At 33.9% G+C, this 22,204-nt stretch overlaps 1 protein-coding gene across 3 annotated transcripts in view; it reads left to right on the top strand.

Moving 5' to 3' along the window:
* Window positions 1-22,204, top strand: part of AP3B1 (adaptor related protein complex 3 subunit beta 1) — a 236,951-nt gene that overhangs the window by 102,738 nt on the left and 112,009 nt on the right. For all 3 annotated transcript variants that reach the window (XM_055536639.1, XM_055536640.1, XM_055536641.1), the window contains exons 10-15: window positions 237-291; window positions 379-450; window positions 2,681-2,743; window positions 5,455-5,587; window positions 11,008-11,117; window positions 18,128-18,304. In XM_055536639.1, coding sequence (XP_055392614.1) covers window positions 237-291; window positions 379-450; window positions 2,681-2,743; window positions 5,455-5,587; window positions 11,008-11,117; window positions 18,128-18,304 — 610 coding nt within the window. The remainder of the gene's footprint in view (window positions 1-236; window positions 292-378; window positions 451-2,680; window positions 2,744-5,454; window positions 5,588-11,007; window positions 11,118-18,127; window positions 18,305-22,204) is intronic.

The raw sequence follows: 22,204 nt of genomic DNA, 5'->3' as shown, positions 1-22,204 counted from the left end.
GACATTTGTTTTAACTCTTCCATGTGATGAATCAAATCTAATGTTGTATAGCTTATAGGGAAAATTTTTAAAAGAAGGCATAAATATCTTAAGATTTGCTAGAAATTTTTCAGTATTATATTTGAGTTCCTTTCAGTATGAAGCTTACTGCTGATTTTTTTCTTTAGTATACTGTTTACTTTAGGATATATTTTGTTGGAAAATATACCTAGTCAAAATTCTACTTTAATTTCTAGGGAAGTGCAATATATTGTCCTACAGAATATAGCAACTATGTCAATTCAAAGAAAGGTACGTATGTTGTGAACATAAAATTTAAGAGAGAAATGAATGCACTAGTATCATAAATGTATTTATATATTTATTTTTGTAATCTAGGGTATGTTTGAACCTTATCTGAAGAGCTTTTACGTTAGGTCAACTGATCCAACTATGATCAAGATACTGAAGGTATGCATGCTCTTATTTTTCAGAGACTTTAATGATAATTACTTTGACACTATTGCTGTAACTTTTAGTTTAGCATTTTCAAAATGGAGACCTTTTGAAAATTTTAATAAATCTTATTTTTTAATAGATACATGGGATTTTCTTTATGCTTTTAAAACTACATTATTGTATACCAATTATTGTGCTATATTTTAATAAGACAAAGTTAAGACATGCTGCCTATACCTTGAATAACTCACAGTAAGTGAAAGAGACAGACATGTAAATAGATAATTTCAGCACTGTGTTTTAAATGATTTATAGATGTGAATTGAGTGTTGTGGAAAAAGAGAAAGATGCAGCTAATTTTCTGGTATATTTAGAAAAGACTGATGGAAAAGATGATACTAGAGTGGATCTAAAAAGAATGACATGATTTTGTCCTTTTTTTTGGCGTTGGTAGGTAAGTTGATAGCAATGTTATAGGGTTCAGTGTAGGAAAAAAGGCACATTTTATGCAACTACAAGAGATTATGAAAGAGTTGTATTCAGGGAATGATAACTACAGTATAGAGTGTAGTTATGAATATAAAGTTATAATGATGAAAACAATGTGATACTTGGATTATGTGATAATAACATATGAAGCATGGAAACAGATCTGTGCATATCAAAATGTATCATATATGGGGGAGACATTACAAACCAGTGAGAGCTATTCAATAGTAGACTAATCAACAAATATTGGAATGATTGGTTAATCACATGGAAACTTAAGTTTAAGAAAAAAAAAAAAATCTAAGACATGCCCAAATTGTATAATAAATTTACAGAATAATTGGTTTGCAGTTATCAAAAGCATCCACGTCCTGAAGGTCAAAAGAAAGGTTGAGTATAAAAGAAACTTTTATACCGAAAGAAACTAAACAACTAAATATAATGTATGATATGGAACTGGATCTTTTTTTTAATACATTATGAGATAATTAGTGAAACTTAAATATAAAAGATTATTGTATAGATTTGATGTATCAGTGTTAATTTCCTGGTTTTCTTGGTAGTATTGTGGCCTGTAGGACAATGTCCTTGTTTGCAGAAAATACATACAAGATGTGTTTGGAGATGATGTGGTATCATTTTGGCAACTCTAGAAGCAAATGGCTTAGATAAAAACTGCTTTTTACCTTTTCTCTGTGTTAATTACTTTTTAAAATAGTACAACAAAGATGTTCTTATCAAAATAAAATGAAAAGTCAGTTCATAATCGAGAAAATATTTCCAGTACATAACCTAAAAATTGACTAGTATCCAGAATATATAGGAAAACTCATACAATCTATGCCTTTTAATTAGAGTGTTTAGATCATTTGCCTTTAATGTAATTATTGATATGAATATGTTTATGTCTGCATCTTTTATTTTATTTTTCTGTTTGTCCCATCTGTTCTGTATTCCTGTTTTCCTTTTTGAAGCTTTCCTTCAGATAAATTGAATACTTTTTATGAGTAGATCCTGAAATTTTTTTAGCAAGCCTATTGGAAATGAACTTTTAATTGCACATTTCTTTTAGCTAAATCCAGAAGAAAGAATTAAAATGTCTAAATATTTGGTTTGGTAGGATGAAGGAAAACTAGTCAAAAGAATTAATTGGTATCTGGAATATAGAGGTATTACATGGAGGGCAAGTTGTTTTCTAACTTTATTATTAAAAGAAAAAGAAAACTGCCTTAAGTTGTTTAGGTTAATTAGATAATAAATTGTAAAATTGGAGCAAACAATTAGCGAAGCTGTAGAATTCTCTTTTTTGTAATTATTTTTTAAGCACCATATAATTATTCTGTTCATAGATGTAGGGAGGCAAAGTTCACCCGAAAGGTGTAGTGTCTCACATTTGTAATAGGCATTTTTTTAAAAATAGAAATTACCTTTCTATTAAATGGCTAACCTTTATTAAATTCACTTTCTTTATTTTATTTTTTTTAATTTTTATTTGAAGGATAATTGCTTTACAGAATTTTGCTGTTTTCTGTCAGACATCAACAAGAATCAGCCATAGGTATACATATGTCCCCTCCCTCCTGAACCTCTCTCCCCATCCCACCCCTCTAGATTGTCACAGAGCCCCTGTTTGAGTTCCCTGGTCATACAGCAAATTCTCTTCGGCTATCTGTTTTCCATATGGCATTGTAAGTTTCCATGTTGCTGTCTCCATACCATCAAAAAACGTTTACTTTTTCTTTTTCTACCTTAGCTTGAAATTTTGACAAACTTGGCAAATGAAGCCAACATATCAACTCTTCTTCGAGAATTTCAGGTTTGTGTACAATGCTAATTATGTAATAACTTCTAAAACATCTGTTCAGTTTTAAGTTAGATACATATGTTTCTCAATTTAGATGTGTGTAACTGTATAAATAAAACTATAATTTGGAAGAAGGTTGACAACTAATTTATAAGTTTTCAATAATAAACATCAACTACAAATTTTAAATTTAAGGGAAATAAAATGTAGTCCCTTTCATATTGTAGAATTTGAGAGACTAGTTTGTAACTCTTTCTTATCATCATCAATAGTTTGTGCTACACTCTGTACTCAGGAAAATGGCTTCATTTCTTATTTGGTTGTCCCTATTTGATTGTCTGCTTCTATTTTAGACAGTGTCTGCTAGCTTCATGTATAGCTCAAAAAAATTGGTTTAAAATTGCCCTTCTCATGATTGTTTACTTGTTAATGCTTTGCTGTATTTTTAAAATCCTATATGTGGATAGTTGAGATGCTTCCCAGATACACATGCTCCAAAAACATAAAAAAAATTCCCTCATGGCTCTTAGGCTTTTTATGATGAAAGAGTTAGCTCTGAAGACTTAGTGGTAGAGCACAGTAATAGAAAACCTTATATCAATATTACGGGTTTTACATTTCATCAGCAGTTTTTTCATAACTAAAGTATACCGCATGCCACACACTATTCCCAGAATTTTTGTCTACCCCCAGCTTTTATACATGGCTTCCCAGGTGGCTCAGTGGTAAAGACTCCAGCCTGCCAGTGCAGGAGACATGGGTGTTATCCCTAGGTTGGGAAGATCCCCTGGAGGAGGGAGGGCATGGCAACCCACTCCAGTATTCTTGCTTAGGTTGTGTGATAGATGGTAGCTTTTAAGTGTATAGGGTCCCAAAGAGTAGGACAGGACTGAGCAGCTGAGCACACACACACAGCTTTTATAGATTAAAGTTATTTTGTTGCTATAATCATTCTTTATGCCTGTCCTAAATTTCTTTTTAGCTGTATAGACATTGTATTTCTTTTTGACTATGTGATCTTATACTTTTAGCAGGAGTAGTGGGATATTATAATATATTCATGCTTTGTAATTTTGTAACTGGATTACTATACTTTAATGCTATATATTTTTTTAGAAAAAGTTCTTATAAAATTAGGATATATGCTTATTTTATATTTGCATGGCAGAATATACAGTATCTCAAGTTCTTAGCTAGTAATCTGTGGCTATAGAACATTGCTTAAATGTGACCTGTAATTCATTTTTATAGGTTTGCTTATTTACTTTTAAGTTTCTGTCTCTGTGCTTGCAGTTGTCCCTTATCCTGCTGTCATGTATGAGCTGTGTAATCTGTCTGGATGTCCTTTTGCTTTCTACTTTCTGCTTCTGTCAGGTTACTGGAGTGGTAGGGAGTGAGTCTCAGGTAATTTTATGGCATTGTTTATCTATTTCAGAATATTGGTAATCCAGTCATTTCATTTAATATCAGGCTATTTCATAAGGTCCATTCTTTAGTCAGACTTTTAAGTGTATTCTTTCTTTATACATCTGTTTTTATCACTGTCTATATGTGTACTTTATTTCTGTGTTTATGTGTTATGCCCATAGGTGTTACAGTTTCTTTATAACTTTTTGAAATAATAGAGAACTTTTCAAAGGACTTATTTTCTGGGATTGAGGAAATTAGGTAATCAACTGGGAAATGGTTTTAAATACAGTTGATTTTTCTTACAGAGAACTAAGAAATTTAATTTGTTTATTTCTTCAACCTTTAATCGTGTTTTTGGTACCCTTTTCACCAATTTCATGTGTCTTTTAGATAGTTTTTGGATTTTCTCTTCCATTTGTCGTTTAGACACCATTTAAATGCATATCCTTTTTTGCATGTTAGATGAACAAGGTGTTAATTCTACATTATGTGCTTGTTATTTGAGTTTGGGGATGTTTTTTTTTAATTCCACTTGAAAATGGGATTTTAAATCCATTTATATTTTGTACATAAATGTGCATATTTATTAAAAGTACATCTTTTTTCTGTCTGTACCCAGTAAAAGCTTAGTTTTTGAATTAGGAAAGTAACAACCAAAGTGAAAATTTTTTAGGCCTGTAGTAAATAAGTGATTAATTTCTTAAGTTTGTATAAATATGTGGTTTACATTGTATTTTTAAAACATTTTTTTCAAGAAAATCTTTTTCAAAAGTGTGATGTTTTATTTTATTGCAAATTAGGTATATTTATAAAGTCTTTATTGAAATGCTTCTTACTGTGGCTGTTGTAGTTTTACCACCATTCAGATAATTTTTTTTAAAGTAAAATGTTTATCGGTAGCATATTGCTCCTTTTTCTCCACTTCTCCCAATATTTAGGTTTAGTATCTCTGAAAAGGCCACCCTTTTTTCATAGATTTATAGATGCTGCTGGTTAAATGAACTGAAACCTCCAAAAACAGAGGTCTCATCATTTCTTTCAACCTTCCACTTAAACTAATTGCTACCTTGGGTGACTGCCCCCCACCTGTTTGGAGTTATAGGCTACTGTGGCCACAGGTGAAGGGCCCGACTTGAGAACGTGCCTGCACTACAGTCACATTCTGTGAGTGAAAAGGTGGACTTCCTTTTGTTCCTATAGGTGAGAAAATTGTGTATTCTAGAATTTGATTTTGACAAAGCTTCATATTATAGGGATATTTTTCTTTGCTTGATAGTACCAGTGTGTAAACTAATTGAGACAATGTTTTTTAGACCTATGTGAAAAGCCAGGATAAACAGTTTGCAGCAGCCACTATTCAAACTATAGGCAGATGTGCAACCAGCATCACAGAAGTCTCGGACACATGCCTCAACGGCCTGGTGTGTCTGCTGTCCAACAGGGATGGTGAGTTGGCAGTTTCATTTTACTTGCAAATAATTTATCATTTGAATATTCTTGGCATGATCTACAAATTGTAATTTCTTTTTTAGTATTGCCTTTGAGCTTTTTCTGTATGTCCGTGATTACAATGAAGAGTAACATTTTAGCTTTGAAATACACATATGCACACACATGAGCTTTTTGTTGTTGTTTTATTTAGTAAATTGGATAATTAACTTACAAACAGAATTTTCTTGCCTGAACAGAACTAAGAAAATGTAGTCTGTTTATTTTATTTCTTCACAGTTTAATCACCTTCATTTCACCCTTTCCACAAAGGTTCCATTTTACTGGTTTTTAAAGGCATATAAGTCATGTATAATATTGGTTCACCTGCAGAGGGTGCTAAAAGCAGGCAAATGACTTTACAACAGGAGAAGTTAAAAAGGCTAGATCAGAAAAGTACATTAAACTTGTAATTTCAAGTTGTTTTTTTCCAGATTAACTTAATAATTTTATATTCAAGATTAATTAAATCAATTTGGAACACCTTCATGTTTTTAAGCCAATCAGTGTCTAAACATTTTGTAGAACTGGATAGGTAATATCCAGTAAAATACATAGTCTAGAGTTCATTCTTTCTATGGTAAAATATCAGTTATTTCTATGATATGGGTTTAAAATAAATGAAACCTTTTGAAGAAAAAAGATTCAACTCTCACCTTTAAAAGTATTTATTTAATTAAAAATAGATTAAAACAAGAGATTCTTTTTAGGAAACACATAATTTTCTGTATAAAATTATTGAAATTATTTGTGGGATTCTAAATAAAATTATGTCATATCTAGACACAGGCATATATGACATAGCAACCATAAGGTGAAACATAACAAAATTGATTACTTTTTATATTTTATTTGAAAAATAGCTTTTTGCTACAAATATTACTCCTAATTATTTTTTGGCACATGTAGATCACTTTTGAGAACTGTAACATTGTTGTAAGTACTTCTAATGAAAAAAACTTTTTGAAACAAAATTTGTCCCCAAATAAGAGTGATCTTTACGATCAACATAAAATATAACTGTTAACCTGTCAATTCAAGATATTATAATGGAGAGAACATTTTTCTGTGTGTAGTGTCCAAATAAGTGACAAAAAGAAATTATCAAGGAAATAGACTTTTTTAAAACACTGACTGTAGAAGGTAATTACAGAGGATAGCATGCTAAATGTCATTCATTTTATCTATTTCTACTTTTAATAATAGCATCCTCTTTGTGTCTATTTCTGTCACACTTTAAATTGTGAGTTTAAAAATATGCCTTCATTTTCCTATGTCTTTAATAATGACTTCCTATTTGATCAAACAAGACACATTTCACTCTGATTGCATACAAAAAGCACACAAATCAGAACACTGGCTAGTTTTTTCAAATATAAAATGTATTCATGGTTTTTCAATTTTGTATTTTTACTCTTTTTTTCTCATGTGAAATTTTCAAGCTGAATATTAAAACAGATGTTTCTACTTCAGCTTTCTAGCACATTGATTTCTAAAAAAGTATTTTTTATTCACTTCATTTTAAAAAGATGAATATTCTGTACCCTTGTAGTACTTCTAAGGGAAGACTAGATGATTTTACAATTATACAATGGGAGGAGACTAATTTATAATCATTCTTAAAGGTAGCTTTACAAATTTAAACTGATATTTTAATGTTTAGACTTTTGTTTTTGGTAAATCAAAACTCTGTTTATAACCATGGACCTTTTTTTTCTGCTGTGAATATTAAGAAACTTAAATTGTATTTTTCAGGTTGTGATGGCATAGTTATCATCAGGCTATATCGTTAGCCTGATTCTTTAACTCTTTATTGTGTGTGCTGCACTTCTGTAGTTTGGAAATCTGGCTCAGTAACAATAAAGAAAGCAATAATATTTTTCATTTATAATGGCCAATTGTTATAACAGAGCCTCTTTGTCTTTCTGTTGAAAGATCTGCTTTTAGGAATAAGTGCTATGAATGAGGCCTCAGATTCTTTAAAATCTGTAAGACCTTTGGGACTTCTAAGGATCTCTGCCTCTTTGATTTTATATTGTGAATACCTCATCAGCTCTTTGGATACTGTATCTTGCAGCTTCGGGGACAGCATTGAGGCTACATTGTTTTTACATATATTTAATATATTCTTCTTGGACCTGTAGGGCTTTGGGGATTGTTTTGTTGTTGCTGCTGACTTCTTCCTTCTTGTCAGGGACAGGACTTCTAGGAAGACTTGAAGGTTGTCCTAAAATAGCCCATTATGACTATGTAAGATTCACTGATAAACAGATTTCTTAAAGACCTTAGAGAGAAATCTGCATTTTCAGTTGACTTGACTTAGAATAATTTAACTCCCAGTTGATTTTCTTTCACAAAATTTGCTGGTCTGAAAAACTTTTTTACCATCTACTGTAAACTGAAAGAAATGGGGTGAAAGACTATTTTTAAAATTTTGTTTATATAATAAACATTTGTTGAAAATTTGAATTAGTTGAGGTATTTAGTGAGTGTAGAATAGATGAATAAGGTATTCACCAGCCTATAAGAAGTTCCTGCCTTTAAGGAGCTCGTATTCTAACGGAGGGACACAATAATATAAAACAAGTGTACTGTAGTCTTCGTATCTGTTGAACACTTAGCTGCTGGCTGTTGCTCTCATGCAGAACTAGACTACCTATGTTTGAATGCTAATGTTGTCTTGAATAAATTACCTGACCTCTTTGTGCTTCAGATTCCTCATTTGTAAAATGAAGATAATAGTAGGCTGTACTAATCTTGAGAACCTGAAGTGAAATAAGCCAGTCACAGAAAGGTATATACTGAATGTTTCTACTTGTATGAGGTATTAGAATAATCAAATTCATAAAATTCAAGAGTAGAAAGGTACTTGCCAGGGGCTGGAAGAAAAGGAAAGCGAGCGGCTACTAATCAGTGAGCGTCGCGTTTTACTTAGCAAGGTGAGTACGCTCTGGAGATCTCCTGTGTAACACTGCACCTGCAGTCAACAGTAGTGTGTCGTATGCTTGAAAATTGGTTAGAGGGTAAATCCCCTGCTACGTGTTCTTTCTAAAGTAAGTTTTTTTTTTTTTTTTTTTTAATAGTAGGCTGTAATTCTTAGAGTCAGTATGATTAAGTTCTGTTGAGGACAAAGAGAAAGCTTGGAAAGGCCCAGAACACAAGTTCATTTTGTATTTGTAGGGGAGTGCTAAGGTCTTTGAAAGCCAGGAGGTAGCATAAAGGAAAAGTAGGGTGGAATTCCCATTCCCATTCAAAGGGAATGGGAAGGCACCCAGGTTAGGTAAATAGCACCCCACCACCACCACCACCCCGCAAGATGTTCAGGTCCTGATGCCTGAAACGTGTGAATATGTTATCTAATGTGGCAAAAGGAACTTTACAGATGTGATTAAGATTCTTGAGATAGAGAGATTTTTCATCCAATAATCTGGGACCCAATATAACCAAATGTCAGAAGCAGAAATTAGAATGATATCTTTGCTGGAAGGGGGTTTGAGCCGAGGAATGTGGGCAGCCTCTAAAATTTGGAAAATAATGGATTCCCCCCTAGAACCTTCACAGAGAACTTAGCCCTGTTGACACCTTGGTTTTAGCTTCATAAGACTTATGTTAAATTCTTGCTTCAGAAGTGTAAAATGATAAGCTCATGTTGCTATCAGCCAACAAGTTTGTCGTAATCCATAACAGTAATGATCAGAAGATAAGGTGGCACCAAAAGGTAAATAAGGCCTAATTTTATTTCAACTATAGTTAGGGTTAGTCAACTTTGCCTGTACACGTGAATAATTAAAAATATACAACAACAACAACAAAAAAACTTGGACTAATTTTTCAATAATATGTTTTTAAAAGATAAATTTTTATAGTACTGATTCTTCAAAACCGTTACATTGCATAGTAATTTCTTATATAACCACTTAATGTTTCCTAGCAGAGGGTAAGTTTGGATGAGGGCAGAGTGTCATTCTGATTTGTCTTTGTTTTTCTCTAGCTCCAAGAGGTGGTCTTTATAAAAGCAACACCTGCTCATAGTAACATAGAACATTAAAGATAAAATGGTAGATTCTGGTTCTGAGTTTGAATTCTCCAGTGCATCTTTCTTTCTTCATCTTTAAAATGCTGATAATAAGCTGCCTACTGTATGTTATTATGAGAATTAAAAGACATACATCATTTCTTAAACTAAAACATTGGCTTCCCTGGTGGCTCAGTGGCAAGCAACTTGCCTGCCAATGCAGATCAGATTTTAGATCTCTGGAGAAGGAAATGGCAACCCACTCCAGTATTCTTACCTGGGAAGTCCCATGGACAGAGGAGCCTGGTGGGCTACAGTCCATGGGGTTGCAAAGAGTCAGACATGACTTAGCAACTAAACAACAGCAGCAGCAAACTAAAACATTATGAAATATTAATATATCTTTCCCATGAAGAAATATAATATGAAATGCATATTTTAATAATAATTAGATTGGTAGAAAATTTTGCTTGTATTTTTAAAGGGACCTAGATAAGAAAATATATTTCAGAGAAAATGAGTAACAGAACCCAAGTCATGACATATTTTCAGGGTAATATTAAAATAAACCTTTATAGAATATACCAGCGAATCTCTGATATCTATGAATCCCAGCTGATTTTAAAAAAAAAAGCCAGAATAACAAGGAAAGGTAGTGTTGGTGTCTTTCTTTGGTATTGGTAACCTTAGTAATTGTTTATATAAGATTCATTCGATAAAGCCAGGTGCTCTGACTGGTTTATTGTGTTTCGCTGCTGGTGCCACCAAAGACGTAACTCTGGACCACTAATTAGTCTATAATAATGCAATCTCGGAATCCCAGTTTGAGGATCTGCTTCCTGGAGCCACCCCTAGTACCAGTTACTGTTAAGGCCCTGGCAAGAAACAGATGATACAGTGTAAAGAGATGATTGAAAAGAGTTTAATGAAGGAACTATTTATTAATTGTGGGTGGGATTAAGGGAAACCAACAAGATGTACTGTAATGCCCTGGGGCTAGCGGGCTAGCAGAGGTGGGAAGCCTTTGCCATATCTAGAATTAAAGGAAAAGGGCTTGAGGATTGGGAGCAGTTATCAAACCCTGAAGGACAGAGCGCCTCTTGGGACTGAAACCTTCAATGGAGAAGTGCTTGCACTGCCAGGGAGATCTGTCAGGAAAGGGATCCGGGTTGTGGATATTCTCTCGTGTTTTAGTTTTCGCCTAGTCATTTAAGAAATGTGGAATGTTTTGCTAAGTTAAATGTACATTTTACTAAGAATACTGTGTTTGAAAAAAAAAAAAAGAATACTGTGTTTGAATTGACTTTGAATTGAATTGAAATTCATATTTAAATACGAATAATCTGATTTTTTTTTTTCCCAGAAATAGTTGTTGCTGAAAGTGTGGTTGTTATTAAGAAATTGCTGCAAATGCAACCCATACAACATGGTGAAATTATCAAGCATATGGCCAAACTCTTGGATAGTATCACTGTGAGTACCAGTTAAGAGATCTTTGCTTTCAGTACCAATTGAACCAAATTTTATTCAGTAAATTATGGTTTTGTTAAAATAAATAGATATACTGAAGTATAATGAATAAGAGAGCTGCACAGTCTGGATTCTTGTTCTGAGATTCTGGCCTATTGTGGAAGGAAATCACAGATCTGAAAGAGGGAAAGGTTACAGTAAATACTGCATACTGGATTGGAGTTGGACATGTCGGTGTGAACTGCATTTGTCTTTATGTGGATAGCTAGGTGTGTTGGAGTATATATGTGCAGCTGTGTGTGTGTGTGCACACATTTGTATGTACATGTGAATGCATTCATGAGTGTACAAAGATATGTTTCTTAATGTGGCCTTTAAGAGGACCTACATGCGATGATAACCCCACACCTAGTGCCCAGATCCTGTTTGTTTTCTTTTGTTTTGATTGAGATATAATTTCATAGCATAAAATTCACCCTTTTAAATCCAGAATTCAGTGACTTTTGGAGTGTTCACCAGGTTGGGCAATTGCAGAACCTTTTCATCATCCCTAAAATCAAGTCCCTAAACCAAGGCTCCTGATCCTCCCCATACTTCAGCCCCTGACAACTACTGATGTACTTTCTGTCTCTATGAATTTGCTTTCTCTGGACATTTCATACAGTTGGAATCATGTGATAATGTGGCCTTTTGTGTCTGGCTTTTTTCACTTTAGAATGTTTTCAAGGTTCATGCACAATGTACAAAGTAGTACCACATCCCCCTTTTGGGAAGACTTTGGTTTTTAAATTCCATTCAGCATTTAAAGAAACCAGGACTCCTTAGAGAAATGGCTGATTTTAGAGCTGGGCCACGGAAAGAACATCTTGTTGGGCCATAAAAACATGGCTCTGCTCACGGGACGGTAGAGATGTCAGAATTTAAGAGAGTTCCCACTGGCTAATTGGAGCAACAAAATACATGATAGTAAAAGGATTATAACCTATAGAGTAGGGTGAGAGTCTCTGAAGCCAAACTGGAATGGGTGGATGGATGAGTGAATAAGTGAGAGGAAAGATCTTTTACTATATTCTCACCACAGTTCTTTTTCTTCATGTCTACTCTTATTGTTGGTTAATATCAAAGTCAGGACTTCTTACAAAGACTGTATATGAGAGATTAAGAGACTGGATTTGAAAATGACATGACTTGGGTTCAAATTTAGTCTCTGCCCTTTACTGGCTTTGTGATCTTAAGCAATACTTGACTTATCCTTGCTCCAGTTTTCTTTTCTGTAAAATTGAAACACATGGACTAATGAATGACTTTATAGATCTGTTGTGAGGAATAAAGGAGTCAACATAAATGAAACACCGAGAGTAGTGTTTAGTGTAAACTTTTATTATGATCATGGCTATTGAATTTAATAAGCATCCTTGTTGCTCTTTCTGTTTTGGTTATTTATTTAACATAACTCCTATAGTGTTAATCATATGTCAGGCACTATTCTAAGCACCCTAAAAATATAAATCAGTGTTAATCATATGTCAGGCACTATTCTAAGCACCCTAAAAATATAAATCATTAATTGTAATTACAACTCTGAAAAATAGGTTCTATTCTATTTTACATAAAAGAAATTGGACGCAGGATTATTAAACTTTATCACAAATATAGAGCAACATAGAGCAACTTAATTCATTTCAATAAAATTTATGAAAAACCAAAACGGCAAAAGAAAAATATAAAATGTTAGAATAAAAAATTTTTAATAAGGTAGTTTTAAAAAAAAGGAAACCAAGACACAGACAGGTTAGGTAACATGATTAAGGTCATGTAGTAAGTAGGTCTGCTTTCTTAACCAGTACATTATTGCTGTATTTTTCTTCCTTTTCTAGTCTGTCTTTTTTGTATCCAATTCAGTTGTCCACTCACTGACCTGGCCAGGACTTTATTGTTGTTTCCTTTTGATTCACCCAAATTATTGACAAATTAGGCATTAAATTGGTCCATTTGCCCATATGTGGAGCAAGTTTTTAACATTATTTGTCAATAATCTAGGAGGGTAAAACTTTTTCCTCATGTCTACTGAGATAGATATGCAGCATCTCTGTGTAACCAGACATCAGATTTCAGTAGTATGTTAGTCATTGTAACAATCACAGATACTCCTACAGGTATTTAGATACCTTTTAGACAAGTGTTACATCGCCTAGTAAGAACCACTTTTCTAAGCAAGAACTAATGAGCCAAAGCTGGAAACTCTAGATCAGGGCAATCAAAGAACAGAAGTACTTACACAAATACATGTATATATTTATACACATAATTAAATGTATAAAAATAGACTAAATGAGAACTCTTGAAAAAGAAGGGCCATAATATAAAGGAAATTCTAATCTGATACTAAAAATACTGAGCAATCTTAGAAAATTTAGGGGTAGGGTATGATTAGTTCAGAATAAAAGTGTTTTGAAGGTGTCATGGGAGGAAGAGAGTAGAGGGAGGTGAGATTATTTTAGTAGTCTCATGTGTTTAAAAAGTAGCAAGGACTTCCCTGGTGGCTCAGATGGTCAAGCATCTGCCTACAATGTGGGAGACCCGGGTTCAGTCCTTGGGTCAGGAAGATCTGGTGAAGGAAATGGCACCCCACTCCAGTACTCTTGCCTGGAAAATCCCATGCACCGCAGAGCCTGGTAGGCTACAGTCCATGGGGTTGCTAGGAGTCGGCCACTACTGAGCAACTTCCCTTTCACTTTTCAAGGTGAAATTAGATTATCTTAGGGTGAAAGCAGTGGGTTTTGGTAGGGAAAATAGTTAATTTCTTGCTTGTAAATAATGGCAGAGAAACGTGTGTTGGGTTATGAGAAAGAAATAGGAATGTGAAATTCTGTATTCCGGTCGTCTTGTGCTGTTAGGCCTGTTCTGGTCTTGTTAGACAGGGAGAGGCAAAGCAAAGCAGTGTTAGGGCTTTCGGGGGATGCAGTGGCTTACACACGAAACCTGTGACTGTACATGAGACCTGGGTCAAGCAAGCAACAGGCTTTCTTGGAAAAGAGTTTGTTGTCTTTGATTATGTCCCTGTGTGGGGCTCAGGAAAATTCTTGATTGCATCAACTTTCTCTACAACAGTTGATGGAATATTCGCCAAGTGCATACTTCCTTACAGATCTTACAGCAAAGCTTATTTTCTGTTTTAATCAGATAGAAGATAACCATTAGTGGAATACAAAGTATGGTGGGAATTCCAAATTCACAAAAAGGAAAAAAACAGAAAACCTAAATGTAAACAATAAATGTTTAAAAATTAAAATGGAAGAGTTAAAATCAAGAAGTAAGATGGAAGAGTAAAAATCAAATATATCCTACTCTAAATATGAATGGACTGCATTCTCTCATTAGAAAACAGACTTTGGAATGAAAAACAAAAGCCAGATAAAGGCTATTTATAATTAAAACACTGTTATAAAAGTTGAAAATAGGAAAGTAGGGAAGAAGATAATTAAGTGAATATCAACAAGAATGTGAGATTTAAAATTAATTAAGGGCTTTTAACAGGATAAAATGGGGCATAAAATTCAAAAAGGCCAATGTACAAAGAAATTTAAAATCATATACCTACCTATATGTGCAAAAAATATGGCAACTAAATAAATATGTGAAGGAAAAGTCTATGGTAAATGCAAGGAGAAATAGATAAAATACAGTTTTATTCTTCCAGAATGAAAGGCATACTACCTGAGGATTGTTCTAACAGGGTTACATATTACCTTGAATGGGACAGGTGAGGATTTTATATTACAAAAGGAGAGTTGAAAGATGTTATTTCGTAAAGACTGCTGAGTGATTCTGAAGTAGTGCTTTATGTACTTCTTGCCCAGCTGCCTACCTGAATGCCTGCCATTTCACAAGTTAACTGCACTTGCCCTGCCACCCCTGCTTAGTTCACACTTAAGTTTTAATGCATATTGAGTCCAGATGCAGAATATTGCATCAGATTTGCTATTTGTATGCAGTTTGTTTAGATGTCTTCTGATTGTGCCTTTGACAAATTTAAATAAACTTGATGTTTTTGCAGGTTTTACCATACACTGTTGCATTGTGCAGTGAGCTGGTATTGTAACACAATAGCTTTTAAATTGAACTGCTTACAGAGTGATCTGTGAAATCTTTCTGGATGTCTTTCTACAACTGCTGCGGTCAGCTTGGAAAGATTATTCGTTTTTGCAGGCAGGTTAATGGGTTAAAATGGCAGTGGAAACTGCCTTCTGGTAGAAGGTTTAAAAAGTGCACTTAACCACTTGCTCAGGGCATTTAGAATAAAGGATCAGGCAGAGTCACTTACAGTCCAGTTTGTCTTTGGAAATACTGAAAAGCAGAGGTTCATAATGAAAGTGTTATATCATATGTGTGCATGTGTGTTAATAGTTTGGCTTTAGCCGTGGAGAACAAAAAGTGGCTTATTTTTGTACTGTTTTTTCAGTTGCTTCAAACCTTTGAAAATAGTGGCCACGGATTCATAGTATCAGTAGTGTACAAATGAGAGTCTTATAATTTAACAGGGAGGGAAAGGCAGGGCTGGAACCTGAAAATTTTATGATTCTGATTCCAACCAAATGCGCAAAATTAGGTTTGTCAGTTTTATAAGCTTTTTAATGTCAGCACAGAAAGATTGGTTTCAATATACTTATTGATAAACTTCCTGTTGTGGAGAAATTTTCTGTGTTTTTAAAATGTTACTTGGAAATTTTATTACCTTAGTTCTGGACTCTCTGAATATTATCCTGGCCCCGCCGTACCAGTGCTACCATCTTGAGATTTTCAGTATGAACATTTAGAACTTACTGATTTTTAATTTTTTAAAGACTTATATTTTAAATGTATGCACTATGTTTAGAATATTTGAATATTATTTTAATCTTGGTATATTAATGAATAGGAATAAAATAATCTCTCAGATCTTTGGGGGATTGTCCTTTTAACTAAAAAAAAAAAAAAAGGGTATAACCAAAGGATTAAAGTGGAGTAATAGATTGTGATATGTCATAGAATTCTAATTTTTATACTAGCAATATATAATAAAATATTTAAGAAAAATAAATCTAGCATAACTGAAATCTGAAGTTGCTCATATATTCTTATTTAGAGGTACATTTCATTATGGTAGGCAACTTGAATTGCTTCATACTGGAAAATTTAATGTACCACTCAATTACTATTCTTTAGCCCAATTTAAAATAATAGATTGGAAGTAAGACCTTAATGCAGTGTAACCTTTGGAACAGTGGAAATAGCCTCTTTCTTCCCAAAAATCAGTATACAGTAAGGATATCAATTATATCATAATACATGAGTAGATCTGTAATAGCACTTAGTATTTTACTATTACTTATGCTTAGTATTTAAAATTATTATGTAAATATTACTGATTTTCTTCTCTCTTACTAAACTTATTCTAATATTAATTTAAAGATGGTAATGTTAACATGTTATTTAAAAATGTGTACTTGATTTTAAAGTTTTCTGATGACCTCATTCTGGTGAATGACTTGACTTAGTGATGTCTAAATGATTTTTTTTATTCTCAAAATGGGTGTTTTGAAGGAATTTGAGATGGTAGATATTGTGATAAAATTCTCACTTTGCAAAGGTCTCCATTCTCACTTTCTTCCTTAAGTGTACCGCTTAAGTCATACTGTGTACAGCTGTGAAACTGTAATGAAAACATTGGGACTTTATTTGAGAAATTAGAAAAGAACTTCATAAAGAGTCTTATCTCTTCTTGTGATGCTACTTCTTAATGATAGCCAGTGGTTTTTTCATTTATTATAGAAAGCAGATTTTCTTCTATACAGGTGAAAATGTTCGCAGAAACTAATTTGCATACCCCTTCAAATTCCTTTTGGAATGAGGGAGAATACAAATAAATAGTAATAAAACTAATTTGCATGCTCTAAATAAAATGTTCTTAATGGTGCTGGTGGAAGGTTTCCAATTTTTAGCAAAGCATTTATTTTTTTTAAGAAACAAATTATATGGAAAGGTACTTTATTAAAAATATATAAGGAAAAATGCCATATTGGACAAGTTTATCTTATTCCTATTTCTTTTATTGATGGCCAAGTAATAGACCAGCATTCATGATTTTATAAGCAGATCTTGGTAATTTTGTCAGTGCTGTAGACACAGATACGTAGAAAACAATAACAGTTTTGATTTGGAATCAAGGCCTTAAATGGGTCCTCTGTTCCTTTGTCTGTATTGTCCATGGCTTCTCAAAATGTGGTTTGCAAGCCACCTGTCTCAAGAATCATCTGTGATGCTTCATGGAGCATGGATTCTAGGGCCCCATCATAGAACTACTGTCTTAGAACTGATAACAAAAGCCTACAGTCCTCAGTTCAGTTGCTCAGTCGTGTCCGACTCTTTGCAACCCCATGGACTGCGGCACGCCAGGCCTCCCTGTCCATCACCAACTCTCGGAGTTCACTCAAACTCTAATCCTAACCTTGGATGCTTTGTATAGGCATGAGAGTTGTGAACCAATGCCCTGGAGCAAAGGTCAGCTGACTTTTCCTGTAAATTGATAGATAAGTAAATATTTTCAGCTTTATGGGGAATAGCAGCCCACTCCAATATTCTTGCCTGGAGAATTTCATGGACAGAGGAGCCTGGAGATACTGAGTGACTAACACACTTGTTTCAACTGCTCTTCTGCAATGACAGCACAGGAGCAGCAGCGATGATAAATAAACAAATGGGCTAGGCTAGACAGATTTGGCCCAGGAGTTTGCACATCTCTGATAGAATCAAGATTCTAGACCAGTGGGTTTTCCTTTATGAAATCAGTTTTAATCAGATTTTCTGGTAACTGAAGAAAATCTGTAAATATAAGAGAACTTCCTGGATATACGTTAAATGAATTAATAGATGTAAAACCTTTTATAATGTTTAAAGCCTTTTCTATATTACTATTAAGGAGAGTGTGATTATTTTGTTTGCAATAGTTCGATGTTATCTGCTTCTACTATTAGGTTCCTGTGGCTAGAGCAAGTATTCTTTGGCTAATTGGAGAAAACTGTGAACGAGTTCCTAAAATTGCCCCTGATGTTTTGAGGAAGACGGCTAAAAGCTTTACCAGCGAAGATGATCTTGTGAAACTGCAGATTTTAAATCTTGGAGCAAAATTGTATTTAACCAACTCCAAACAGGTAAGAGACTAATCCTTAGTCTACCTATGTGGAATCTACTTTCTTCTTTGCTCTGATCAAGCAGCTATGTCCATTTATACATTAGTCTGTCTATTCAACAATTACCCGGTGCCTGTTTCTTTAAGGTTTTACTTTAGATGGTAGTGGTGTAAAGAGACGATGTCCTGGTCTAGTTGAGGAGAAAAACATAAAAAAATGAAATAGTACATGGTAAGTGCTGTAATAGTGTATTGTGACACAGTGGAACTCCAGAGGAGAAAGTTTATTGAAAGTCTGAAATAGAAGGAGGAGAGAGGTCAGGCAGAGTTTCATAAAGGATAAGATTCCTGACTAAGGGCTTTTAAAGAGTGGTTTACTATATAGAATAAGGAGAGAGGAGAGCAGGGGGTCAGAGTCGTGACACAGCGTGGTGCCCCCAAGAAACTTAAAGCTGAGTTTCGAAAGGTAGGCAAGGACAGGACTTGGTCCTCCACGTGAAGGGAAAACCATTAAATATTTTTAATAGTGGTATAATTGACCATGTTTGCGGTTTAGAATATTCACTTTTTAAATCAGTTGACTTTGTGGAACTGTTGATTAGAGAAATAACCTGTATGTATAAAATGCATAGAATCACTTCTGGGTATAAAATAGGATCTTTCTCATTCTTTTTCCTTTCTCTAAATAACTGTTTAGACAAAGGAAAAAGAATGAGAAATTCTCAAGTAACTCCTCAGATTAATTTCTGTATATTTTCAGGTTGTCTTCATTCCTAATTGTGATGTGAGTTGTATTAATATAGCTTTGGCTGATGGGTATATCAAATTTGTGACCAAATAATCGCAAATATTTTGAGTATATTTCTATGATTTAGATTTTATCTTTATATTTTTAAGTCAGTCTTCGAAAGGAATCAGTTAGTCATTTCCAAGTGTCATGTAAATTAGTTCATGCAATGAGTTATTTTTTAAAAACTGAGTAAAAGGGGAAAACTATTTGCTGTTGAGTTGCTTCTTTATTGATAAAAACACTGTTTTAGCCTGACATTCATTGTTTTTACTGTTCGTATGGTATTGTGAATGTTACCACGACACCTAGAATATATGATTTTTATGGCCTTATTGGAACAGTGGGCTTCCCTGGTAGCTCAGACGGTAAAGAATCTGCCTGCAATGCAGGAGACCTGGGTTTGATCCCTGGGTTGGGAAGATTCCCTGGCGGAGGGCATGGCAACCCACTCCAGTGATCTTGCCTGGAGAATCCCCATGGATGGAGGAGCCTGGCAGGCGACAGTCCATGGGGTTGCAAAGAGTCAGACACGACTGAGCTACCAAATACAGTGCATCATAACAATGGTTTGGCTGCAATAAATAAATCTAGCTTATAGATTATCATCAAAGAAAAGTAATACAAAATTATTATGTTACTCAATATTGAAGTAGTTATGTCTTACAAAACTAAATAAAGGTTCTTTGGAGCAGTAAATAACCAATAATAGAGCATAGTACTCTATGTTCAGAAATTGTGAAGTGTATTCCATAACTTTTTATTCAGTGACTTTGAAGACAACATAGTTTGCACTCAGCTCATTTTTGGAGCTGAACTTCTGAAGTGTTGTATTGTGTATTTAAGAATGATACTTCTAGATAACCATAATAGACTTGACCACCAGCTGGTGAAACAGTTATGTTTAGGGAAAAAACTCATTGTTTTTAAATGATTAAATAAAAAAATAGATGAACAAAGCTACCCTATAAGTTTGTGTTTTGTTCTCCAGTTTCTCATTTCTCAAGGAGTTTTAGAGAATTCATAAGTGAGAAGTAGCACCAAAGAATAATGTTTAAGTTCCATTAACTTGACAGCATTTTTAAGTTGCATGATTCATAATCTACTGGATATGAGATAAGACTAAAATTCTTGTAAATGTAAAAAAATACATTTTCTATACATGTTAATTTTAGCCATCTTTAAAACTCAACTAGGGAGACCAGGCCACAGTGTTCAGAAACTGATTTGCCATGATGTCCCAATATTTGTTTGTAGATCCAACTTCCCTGTGGCCTAGATCTCTCAGTGAGCATTTTCAGAATTTTTATTGCATTATTTAATTATAGGGGATGTCTAGATTGATTTTTATCAGATATAGGAGTTATATGCCTAAAAGTATCTCAAATTTCTTTATTCAGTGTAAAAGAGATTTTAAAACTTAGTCAACAGTCTGCTTTTGGTAGTATTGAGTAAATTCCTACTGGGCAACTGTAAACTCTGTGAAAATACAAAAAGGAAACAACTGCCTGAAGTCTCTGAAGAGTAATTAAAAGTGGGAAGATTCTGAAGGGAAATTGACACTTTTCTGGGTCTGATCCTGAATTCAGTCTTCAGTTGGCACTACACATAAAGACTGAAACTCCAAAAGGAAACCCAGAGTCCTCCTGCCTGAGGAAGTAGAGGACGGAGTTCAAGAAAAATACAGGGAATTCCCTGGTGGTCCAGTAGTTAGGACTCCTTGCTTTCACTGCTGAGGGCCCAGGTTCAGATCCTGTCAGGAAGCTAAGATCCTGCAAGCTGCTTGGTGGGGTCAAAAAGAAAACTACCACCAAAGATATTGAAAAGTTAAGGAAGAATTCTAGAAAGGAAAGAGCCAGTGTGAGGAGCCTCAAAATCTGAATAATTCTGTCCAAGTCTCTGGCTGACACCTGAACCACATATATGCATGGTGGATTTAGAACAGCACAGTTAATAATAAAGGAACTGAACTGCAATTTGAACAGCACTGAGGAGACAATCTGTACTTTGAACCCAGCCTAAAATATAGCAAAGTTTAGGGTTTCTACAGTTCAGCATTCATAATGTCCAAGATAAATCCCAGTTTACTCAGCGTAAGAACTCGAACAGAGAATTACTATTCAATGGGTATAGAATTTCAATTTGTGAAGATATTAAAATTTCTGGAGATTAATGGTGGTAATGGTTGCATAACACTGAACTGTGTACTTAAAAATGGTTGCAGTATATTTTATGTTTATTTTAGCACAATAATGAACAAGAATAGGAAAATATGACCAGTTTTCAAGAAAACAAAAACCAGAAACCAACTTCTAGATGACTCAGATGTGGAAATTTATAGGTATAAATTTGAAGCAACTTTTATAAATGATTGATGACATAAAGGAAAATGTGTTCACAATAGATGAAAAGCGAACTCTTAGCAGAGAAATAAAAACTAGTAAGAAATAGAAGTTCTAGAACTGAAAAATACATTTTGTCTAGTATTACATATTCTTTAATATTTTAATTTTTTTTGGTATGGAGATATAAAGCTGTTCATGTAGTTTTTAAAAATTATGATTAAGACTCTGTAGATGAACTTTTTCTGTAAGTTTCTTTTATTTTCTGACTTTGGGCTCTTTCAGTGGAAATTTAGAAAGCAGTTGGTATGTGATGACCTTAGAGCATTGTAGGCAGACACTTTGCCATCTGAGCCACCAGGAAAGTCCACCTTAGAGCTATTTAATGTCAATTACTGGAAGTCAGATGGTAATCAAAAGTACAGGCTCCAATATTAGACTGTCTGACTTCAAATACTGTTTTACCACTTACTAGCTACATGATTTTGGACTGATTATACAGTCTACATAAGACTTAGTTTCCTAATATGTAAGATGGGAGTTACAATAATATGGTCAGTTATTTATAATTCGACATATATATTCCTAAAAATCATTATGCTTTATAGAAATGCACAAACCATAGGAACTATTGCAAAACTAGAACCAGAGATATAGCACTCAAAAAAATTCGTTGATGACACAGGCTCTATGCAGTGACATTTATACCCTTTCTTGGATCAATTTTCTTGGCATTGAAAAAGTCAAGATAAAACATATAAAGGTAAAAACACTCAAGTTGACAAAAAAATAT

This window comes from Bubalus kerabau, chromosome 10, assembly GCF_029407905.1.
Source record: "Bubalus kerabau isolate K-KA32 ecotype Philippines breed swamp buffalo chromosome 10, PCC_UOA_SB_1v2, whole genome shotgun sequence".
Lineage (NCBI taxonomy): Eukaryota > Metazoa > Chordata > Mammalia > Artiodactyla > Bovidae > Bubalus > Bubalus kerabau.
Note: the sequence above shows the minus strand (reverse complement) of the source record. Positions and strands in the feature narration are given on the sequence as shown.